This window comes from Cucurbita moschata, unplaced genomic scaffold (assembly GCF_002738365.1).
Source record: "Cucurbita moschata cultivar Rifu unplaced genomic scaffold, Cmos_1.0 Cmo_Scf00029, whole genome shotgun sequence".
Classification (NCBI taxonomy): domain Eukaryota; kingdom Viridiplantae; phylum Streptophyta; class Magnoliopsida; order Cucurbitales; family Cucurbitaceae; genus Cucurbita; species Cucurbita moschata.
The window spans coordinates 2,758,077-2,766,931 of record NW_019268545.1 but is presented as its reverse complement, the minus strand read 5'-3'; the positions used below and the strand labels follow the sequence as shown (position 1 = coordinate 2,766,931).

Below are 8,855 nucleotides of genomic sequence, written 5' to 3'. Positions count from 1 at the left end.
AAAAAAAAAAAAAAAAAAAAAAAGGAAGAGAAGATTTGAACTCAGGAAATCATAATCGTTCTGTTCAGAGACTAGAATCCGAGCAGTTTGCAGTCCAGTCAACAGCATTGAATTCGTAGTGTATCACCATTTCGAATACAGGAAAATAAAAAGATAAATCAACAACGATTATTCTCATCGAGATATAAAGAAAATTAGGGCGAAAAAATCACCGCAGATTACGTAAGATCTCTGTCCAAGAAGCGCGATGAAGAAACCCAGAAAACGATCCATCCAACTGCTTCATAGATGTGGAGAAATCGGGAGATCACAAGATGAGTAGAGGAATCGTGAAGATCAAATTAAAAGAGCAGAAATCCAAATTTTCGGAGATGAACATCTTGGTTTTGAGCCCTTGGGGGTAAAAAGGAAAGGAATCTGGTGTGTTCTTTTTGTCTTCCTTTCTCGCGTTCTTTCCGTTGGGAGTCCACAAAAGATTGCAGCCACTGTTTTCGTCGACGAGAAAATATGGTTCTTTTTTTTCCTTTTAACTGCTCCAATTTCTCAGGCATCTCAAAAACGCTGTCGTTTCAAAATCCAACTTTGTCTCTTTGCCAATTTGGTCCTCATACTTTGACTGTATTTACAAAAATTGCCCAAAACTTTCCCGAAACCCCAAATGTGTCCCTGTGGTGCCCGATGGGATGCGTATATCGACGGCGAGAAATGTTTGTATGTTCCCATCCTACCGTTCTCTTCGGTTCGAACCAATTGCTGTTGGAATGGTGGGGTCCACAATAGATGTGATGTGGGTCCCCCTCCCATCATAGGATAAAATTTTATGCTCCTATTTCAATTATTGCTACACATGACTTTATTTTCTTCCTTCTATCATTACATATATATATATATATATATATAAATATATGTATATATGTATATGTATATAAATATATGTATATATGTATGTATATATGTGTGTATATATATACACGTATGTATACACATACATATACATATATGTATGTATATATATATGTATATGTATGTGTGTGTATATATGCATGTGTATGTATGTATATGTATGTGTATATATATATGTATGTGTGTATATATACCTATGTGTGTATATATATATATATATATATATGTATCTATCTATATTTGAGAAAGTTTGGTGATAACAACTCTTGCGATCGGGCCACCCAATCAAACTACCCAAGTGCCAATGTCAACAACTTTTAATTACGCTTGGGTTGAAATTACACATTTACCCCTGACGTGAAAATGTTTCATAAATGATGTCATGATAAAATTATTTATATGGTTGGTCTAAATCAAAGTTACTAGTTCAAATTTATTTTTTTGTAATCCAATTCAACCTATGTGGACTTACGATATCGAGTTACAACTCATTAAAGGGCTTAACTCGTCTGATTACATAAATTAATTATCTAACTGTACCTAAAAAGATATTTTAAATTGATCAATCAGTGATGGTATACTGACGTCAAAAGCCTCTAATATGTAAAAAACGTCTCCAACAAAATGGTAGGAATGGGTTCGACTCCGTCAAAACTAGGCAACAAAGCCGGATAAGCCGCTGAGCCAAGCTGAACTGATGGGGCGTAAGTCAAGTTATCTGGGTCGGGCTCACGGTCGGAGCGAGTCTGGGCTTTTGAGCGGCCCATGAATGAAATTGGGCTGGGTTGCATCTGTGTGTGCGCGCTGAGCTGCGGTGTTGGGCTGAAGGAAGCCACGTGTCAATATGTTATTTTTTTACTTCGAAGGTATTATTGTAATACTTGTAATTTTATCCCAAAAAATAAAAAGAAAATAAGAGTGTCCGCATTTAATATAGAGAAGAATACACTATTTTTGCGTAATTTATATTTTCTCAACATAAATAAATAGTAATAAATATGGAGATATGGTCATTAAGCTGACCGCCACGTGTGGTTGTTGGGATATATTATTCATACATTTAAGCACATTCTCAACCTCCTTATTTAAATAATTTTTTAATTGATAATTTTCGGTAATAAATTCAATTGTAACAACCAAATCCACTGCTAGCATATATTGTTCTTTTTGGGCTCCGACTTCCCCTCAAGACTTTAAAACGCGTCTGCTAGGGAAAGGTTTCCACACCATTTATAAATAGTGGTTTGTTCTCCTCTCAAACTAATATGAGACATCACAATCCGCCCCCTTTCGGCGCCCAGCGTTTTCGCTGGCATTCTTTCCTTCCTCCAATCGATATGGGACCGCCCCCAAATCCACCCTCTTTGGGGCCTAGCGTCCTTACTGGCACATCGTCCCATGTCTGACTCTGATATCATTTATAACGATCCAGATCCACTGCCAGTAGATATTATCCTCTTTAGGCTTTTCCTTTCGAGCTTCCCATCAAGGTTTTAAAACGCGTATGCTAGGGGAAGGTTTTCACACCCTTTATAAAGGGTGGATTGTGATATCTCACATTGGTTGGAGAGGAGAACAAACCACCATTTATAAAAGAGTATGGAAACCTTCCCCTAGTAGACGCATTTTAAAGCGTTGAGGGGGAGTCTGAAAGAGAATGTCTAAAGAAGATAATATCTGCTAGTGCTGAATTTGAGTAGTTACATCAATAAATTATGTAAGAAATAATTATGTTGTAACTACATTTTTGCAGTCGAGTTCCACTACAACAAAGAAAAAGAAAATAGAAAAACAATAATAAAGAAAATAAATTTGTCACGTGGCACAATATGATTGAACCATATGATGGAGCTGTAAAAAATGGTTACTAACCCCTGAATATTCATAACAATAGCATATTGATTGTTAATTTAACAATATTTTTGTTGAAGATTATTCGCGTAAATTTTGACCATCTTCCCTACGTAAAAAAAGAGTTGAGTTTAACCTAATTCGTTAAAATACAATTGTCTATGAATATAATAAATGTTCGAACCAAACAATTAATTGCATATCGGTTAAAGACATTTTTACTCCAATTCTAAACTTCGAAGGTTTGTTCATTCCTTTACTTTCTTTTCTTCCATGTTAAGAAACTCGGTAAAAAAAAATAATTTAAAAAAAGTTTCATTAATATTAACCTTTTAAAAAATATATATAAATTCAGAAAATTGTAAAAAAAATTTAACTGAATGAAAATAGTTTATCGACCCGAGGTAGATTAACTCTAAATTTTTTAATATTAGTTTGGCATATTTTAAAACTGTAGTAACAATAATAATATTTTTTTTAAAAATTAAAACTGTTTATGAAGTTTTTTAAAAAGTTAGTTTAATTTAGTGAATATAAAAGAAAAAATAAATAAATAATGAAATATAACAACGAAAACGTGTTTCTGGCTTACACGCGATGAATCGAGAAGTCTCCGTCGGCCGGAACCTCTCCATCTTATAAGCTCTGCGATTATCATACGGGAACCCGAATTGCGACTTCGTTGAACCCTTCAGCACTTTCGATTCAAGCTTTGATTCTTCGTTTTTCTTCTACTTGATCTTGGCGTTTCAAAGATGTGGAATCAGCCGAGGAAGTATGATGTGGAGAGCGGAACAACGCCGCTGTACCCGACGATGCTAGAGAGCCCACAGCTCCGATGGGCTTTCATTCGGAAGATCTACTCTATCATTACCATCCAACTACTCGCCACCGTTGCCGTCGCCGCCACGGTTGTTTATGTTCCATCAATTTCTACTTTCTTGAGCACTACTAGGGCAGGCCTGGCTGTATACATCATTCTCCTTATTATGCCCTTCATAAGTTAGGTTCCTTCCTTCACCACTGATTTCTTTTTCTTTTAGGGTTTCCAATTGTTTCTGATTTGGTTTTTGTTTTGGATTCTCCACAGCGTTGATACCGCTCTCCTGTTACGCTCAGAAGCACCCCGTCAATTTGGTTCTCTTGGGTATTTTCACGGTGTCTTTCTCGTTTGCGATTGGATTGACTTGCGCGTATACAAGCGGTGAGTAGAATTTTCTTCAATTTAACCTTTTTTTGTAGTGAATGCCTTCTGCCTTTAGGTAATTGGAAATTAGAGGATAGGTTCTTGCCTCCTTTGGTTGACCGACTTTACGTAAATTGGCTATTCATGGGTAACTAAGCAAGATATGCTATAGATATGGTGATTAGTACACCGTATATAAATGATGATCGTATTGACAAAGCAGTTCTACAAATTGTTTGCTGTTGTTTTTGCTTTAGCCTTTAGTGCTTTCTGCATTTCTGCCTTTAGGAGTAAGGCGGTGGTTGTAAATTTGGTATAGGTTTTTGGTTGAATACTTGTTTCTTTGCAGAACTATGGGTGTTTGGGTATAAGATTATGTATACTTGGTTTGCAAATGCAAAATAGTTCCTTGTCTGAGCTTTGAACGAATCATGAACAGGGAAGGTCATTCTTGAGGCTGCAATTCTAACTGCCGTGGTTGTGGTGAGTCTCACTCTGTACACATTTTGGGCAGCCAAAAAGGGCTATGATTTCAGCTTCCTTGGTCCATTTCTATTTGGTGCTCTGGTTGTCCTCCTGATATTCGGTCTGGTTCAGGTACGCTCAATAGCACAACCCCAGCTTCAAATTTGACATGAGTGTATTTGAATTGAGTTTCATTAGCATAATATGAATTTCGTTCATGGAATGCAGGCCTTCTTTCCGTTGGGTCGGACTTCTATGATGGTTTATGGGTGTCTAGCGTCCATCATCTTCTGTGGATACATCGTCTATGATACCGACAATCTCATAAAAAGATACTCATACGACGAGTACATCTGGGCTTCTATTGCCTTATATTTGGACATCGTCAACCTTTTCCTCTCACTATTGTCAATCTTCAGAGCAGCTGATAATTGAAGAGGGGCTTGGTTTTCTTTGTGGTTAGATTTTCATCGGCTTTTCCCTTTATGAAACTCTATCACTGTTATTAATAAATGGTGTGTACACTTCATATCTTTCTCTCCGATTAATAGCACCATTACAAAAGCATCAAACTGTAAAGGTTTCTGTTGCTGTTGATCAGGTGATAGATTGAATCTCATACCCATTGTAAGTTGTAACTAAACTATCTACTGCTTTTCAATATAAGTATCAGAATTAGATGTGTATCTTCTTGTACCATATGGTGTTCTAAATCATTCTTAAAGCATTTACCACTGGAAGAATGACACCTTAATAAAGTTACCCCAACACAAAGATGAATAGACTGACAAAATTTGGAATGTAGAGTCATGAATGATTGCTTCTTTTGTTGGTTTGAATTTACATTGCATCAGAGTACCTTCAGCCGTAATAGGGCTTCAATCAGTTGCTGCGTTTTACTAATGATAACAGGTAATATATTAGCACTCATGACAACTACCTCCCTTTAGAATGTTTGCTGCTTACATTTTTAGCAATTCTAAGATTACAATCCGCAGGCTCTTCTAGAGAATTAGACTTGACCCAAACAATAGTTTTTATTTGGATATCTGCCATAAGTGATTTCGAGTTCCCTTCCCCCTTTTCCTCTATCCCTGTGTACATTCTTTCAAGGGGGATCTAAGCATCATCCGAACCAACCATTTTCACCTAAACTACTCACTATCTAAGTCACAAAAGAGAGAATACGTTAAACGTCCTAATATCTGTTCTTAGAATCAGCTACCATGGAAAGGAGCCTTGAAACCCCTTGTGTCCACTGATTGTACTCTCGCTGGCTCCTGCACTCGAACTCTATTATGCCTCGCATTTCTGTCTTCAAACCAAAGTAACGTCGCTGTTCTCCCCCCTCAAGCAAGTGTCTTCCAGGCCATGCCTGTATGTTCCTGCATACACCCAACACCACATCTGCAGTGCCAAAAACAAATATTAACACCAAGGTTCAAGTCTAATACCCAAGTTGTTACCAAGACAGTAAAAGGACTCACTCTTTTTCTTTTTTGTGAATGTTCCTGCAGCATGTCTGCTCTTCATCTTCAGCATCACCTGCCCCGTGCGGTGAATGTAAACAGACACTATTTTCCAGTGAAGATCCCCTGCATTATCACTCCAAACTTGTTAGACAAAATTCTTTTAATTTTCATCTTGTCATTTCCATATGGAAAGCGTTGAGAAAATTAGCTTCTAAAGAACACCTTTTCGAGTGCGCTTGAGGAGCTCGGTGCCTCTCGCAAGAAAATCTTGCGTATGAGCGAAGAGAAAATTATCAGCTTGGTGCAGCTCTGCTTCTTGGCTATGGCCATCGTTGGTATGATGAATGTTGCCTCTGTTACCACAAGCACCCATTGGTGGTAATCCTTTGTCCACTGGCAACACTGATGAGATATTCCATACTTCCTTTATTGCTCTTGCCTTTAGTGTCGCTGCTCCTCGTAGAGCTACAAGAACGAAGATGATGATTCAATGTTTTTTGACATTTGGCTTCTGAACGTTTAAATGCTTGCTCTGTCTTTGGTTTTTGTAGTTACAGATCTTTATATTGTTCATCGAAGTAAAGATTTCAGAGTTGAAGGGCAAGTTTATTATCGTCTTACCTGTGGCTGCTGCAGCAGTAAGAGTGGAGATATCATCGTGAGATCTGACATTAACGGCAGAGCTAATAACCGAAGCAAGGTGGTCTCTTTCAGCCCCCATTGCCTCCGCCGCCTCCACACATTGAGCAGCCACCAAGGTGGCAGCCGAGGCCACCGCCATATCGGTCTTAGCCGAGTGCTCATTCTTCTTTGACGAAGAAGTAGCTTGGAAAGCTGCAATTGCCGCCATTGCAGCAGCCACCGCAGCAACCGAAACAGCGGCATGGAGTTGAGCATTGTGGGCTCTGTGCTCTTCCTTTTTCTTCTCTTTTCTATCCTTCAGCCACCTCCCCACCGTCTTTGACCCGCCCCCGGCATTTCCACCGACATTGCCGGCGCTAGCACGGCCATTTGTGAAAAGGGGCTGAATGCTGTGATTTGCTCGAAAGAACTGCAACAAAATTAAGTCTTGGAATTCTTAAAATTTGTAATTTTTAAAAGCATAAGGTTAAATTCTTTAAAATTTTCATTATTTAAAGCGTTTTCTAGAAAAATTGAAATATTAATAAAAAGAAGGGAAAAGAAAAAGCTGCAGGGTGCAGGCAATTAGCCTTAGAACAACACACTGCAGAGCAGAGTGCGAAACAGAAGGCTGCTAGCAACAGAGGGAGACAGAAAAACGGAGTATTTGTCTCCTACATTCGAATTCTGGAGAGATTTGTTTGTTTGGTACCTTAACGACGTCGTCGAATTCATCGGAAGGCGACACCGGCGGGCTGTCTGTTTCCGTCAAAGACCCACCGTTCAAAGGCCCACTGCTGTGTGAAAGCCTCCCGGACGTCAACGGCGACACCTCCTGTCAAAACAGAGTTTCAGGGAAAAACCCAAAATCGGTTTCAAATGGAAATTGGCTGAGTAGTAACTATCGTTACCTCTCTGACGGACTGTGACATAATGCGATCAAGAACGAGCTGAGAAGTGGCGGAGGAAGAGAAGGAGAAGTTGTTTCCATTGCCCTGAAGAACAGGGAAGTCCTCGAACTCGCCGGTGACGTCTTCGGGTATAGACGACGTCGTACAGGAAGACCCACTTGCGGATTTTGGAGGCAAATGGAACGGCATAGCCGCCGTATTCATGGAAGGAGGAGGCACCAGAGCTTTAGAGACCTCAAAAGCAGAGGCACTCCATGAGCGAGAGAGGAACTCCATTGGAGCTCTTGGGCTTTCTGGTAAGTGAGTTCTACACCCTTTGAGTGAGTAAGAATCATCCATTGAACTAGTAGTGAAGAGAGGGTCTTGGGTGTTGTTTGTGAAGAAAACAGAGTGTGGGAGCTTGGCATGGGAGTTTGGGTTTTATGCTTTGCCCTTTGGCCTTTAAAGATTTAATCTTTGTTCATTTTCAAGAGATGCTCAAATAATGAATACATGTGGGGTATACACTAGTCAAATTTTGCATGTGACCTCTAAGGAAAAAAAAAGATAAAGTTTTCTAGTTTTCACTCAGGATAACCTTTACTCTGTTTATTTACCAATGTTCTTCTCAAAATGTGAAAGAAAAAAAAAACCCCATCAATTTGCCTTTTGTTTATATTCCATTAAAAGATGCAATCTTACTCGAGCTTGAATCAAATATGAAGTACCACCAAACAGCGTGAAACAGTGATTTAGGGCGAAAATTAAGATTACTAATTCATACCTCCTTTGTCAGTATAAGGATAACTATCTCTCAAGTACAGGTTTAGGACCTTGACCCCTGTTCCCCTGTTATTTTGAGATCATATCTAGAATTCAGAGTTTGCCTTGATTTGATATCGAAACAGTGCTTTATCCTTAGATGTTCAGTTAACTGCTATTTCGAGAAAACCAGCTAGCTATGAGTTCGTTCAACGGTGCAGATATTTGGGTTTTGATTAAAAGAAAAAGTGATGTAAATGATGTTAAAAATCTGATGCCCTACAAGTGGAAAGGATGTCGATGGATATTGGAGAAATAATTGGGGGATTATGAAATATGAAATGAGGAGGTGTTGATTAGGGTTATTGCTTTAGAAAAAGAGAAAGAAAAAGAGAAAGAGAAGGTATAATGGCCAAAATGCACACATCCCTAAGAGTCTTTCTCAAAATGAGCCTTTGGGTAAGTCAAAAAGTTGGGCTCCCCTCCTCTAATATGTCTCTCACCTTTAATCATATATTCCTTCCTTCTATGCTTTCATTTCATGCCCTTTTTCCATCTTTAATTGCTTTTTCTTTCCCAAAACATCAAAATTAAGAACAAAAAAGGCGACACATTTAAGCAAACAAACGTTGTTTAGCCGAACCCAGATCAGAAAATCAGGTGTTCGTAAAGAAAGTTATCTCCTTTAAGCAAAGTAACGCATCA

At 38.7% G+C, this 8,855-nt stretch overlaps 3 protein-coding genes across 4 annotated transcripts in view; 1 reads left to right on the top strand and 2 right to left on the bottom strand.

Annotated features, from left to right (window-relative positions):
- Window positions 1-517, bottom strand: part of LOC111463838 (ETO1-like protein 1) — a 5,798-nt gene extending 5,281 nt beyond the window's left edge. Inside the window, exon 1 of one of the 2 annotated variants that reach the window (XM_023107777.1) lies at window positions 213-517. The gene's annotated coding sequence lies outside the window, so the exon portion shown is untranslated. The remainder of the gene's footprint in view (window positions 1-212) is intronic. The other variant, XM_023107776.1, reaches the window with a different exon arrangement.
- A 2,803-nt stretch (window positions 518-3,320) lies between these two features.
- On the top strand, window positions 3,321-5,091 carry LOC111463840 (protein LIFEGUARD 4-like). The gene is made up of 4 exons (XM_023107780.1): window positions 3,321-3,756; window positions 3,845-3,958; window positions 4,380-4,537; window positions 4,634-5,091. Exons 1-4 carry the CDS (start codon window positions 3,510-3,512, stop codon window positions 4,838-4,840), a joined length of 726 nt encoding a protein of 241 aa, XP_022963548.1. The 5' UTR covers window positions 3,321-3,509; the 3' UTR covers window positions 4,841-5,091.
- A 187-nt stretch (window positions 5,092-5,278) lies between these two features.
- LOC111463839 (VAN3-binding protein-like) lies at window positions 5,279-7,833 on the bottom strand. The gene is made up of 6 exons (XM_023107778.1): window positions 7,410-7,833; window positions 7,211-7,333; window positions 6,499-6,928; window positions 6,100-6,342; window positions 5,893-6,000; window positions 5,279-5,812 (listed from the first exon to the last, which is right to left on the bottom strand). The coding sequence occupies exons 1-6, from the start codon at window positions 7,746-7,748 to the stop codon at window positions 5,604-5,606; spliced, it is 1,452 nt and encodes a 483-aa protein (XP_022963546.1). The 5' UTR covers window positions 7,749-7,833; the 3' UTR covers window positions 5,279-5,603.
- Between the last annotated feature and the right edge of the window lie 1,022 nt (window positions 7,834-8,855).

What these genes read in the sequence shown, in the direction of transcription:
- LOC111463839 (XM_023107778.1), bottom strand. Translation starts at nt 7,748, where the DNA reads ATGGATGATTCTTACTCACTCAAAGGGTGTAGAACTCACTTACCAGAA. An exon ending in TGTCACAGTCCGTCAGAGAG is followed by an intron (nt 7,334 to 7,409) that starts GTAACGATAGTT and finishes CTGTTTTGACAG; the next exon opens with GAGGTGTCGCCGTTGACGTC. An exon ending in ATTCACAAAAAAGAAAAAGA is followed by an intron (nt 5,813 to 5,892) that starts GTGAGTCCTTTT and finishes TTGGCACTGCAG; the next exon opens with ATGTGGTGTTGGGTGTATGC.
- LOC111463840 (XM_023107780.1), top strand. Translation starts at nt 3,510, where the DNA reads ATGTGGAATCAGCCGAGGAAGTATGATGTGGAGAGCGGAACAACGCCG. An exon ending in CCTTATTATGCCCTTCATAA is followed by an intron (nt 3,757 to 3,844) that starts GTTAGGTTCCTT and finishes GATTCTCCACAG; the next exon opens with CGTTGATACCGCTCTCCTGT. An exon ending in TGATATTCGGTCTGGTTCAG is followed by an intron (nt 4,538 to 4,633) that starts GTACGCTCAATA and finishes CATGGAATGCAG; the next exon opens with GCCTTCTTTCCGTTGGGTCG.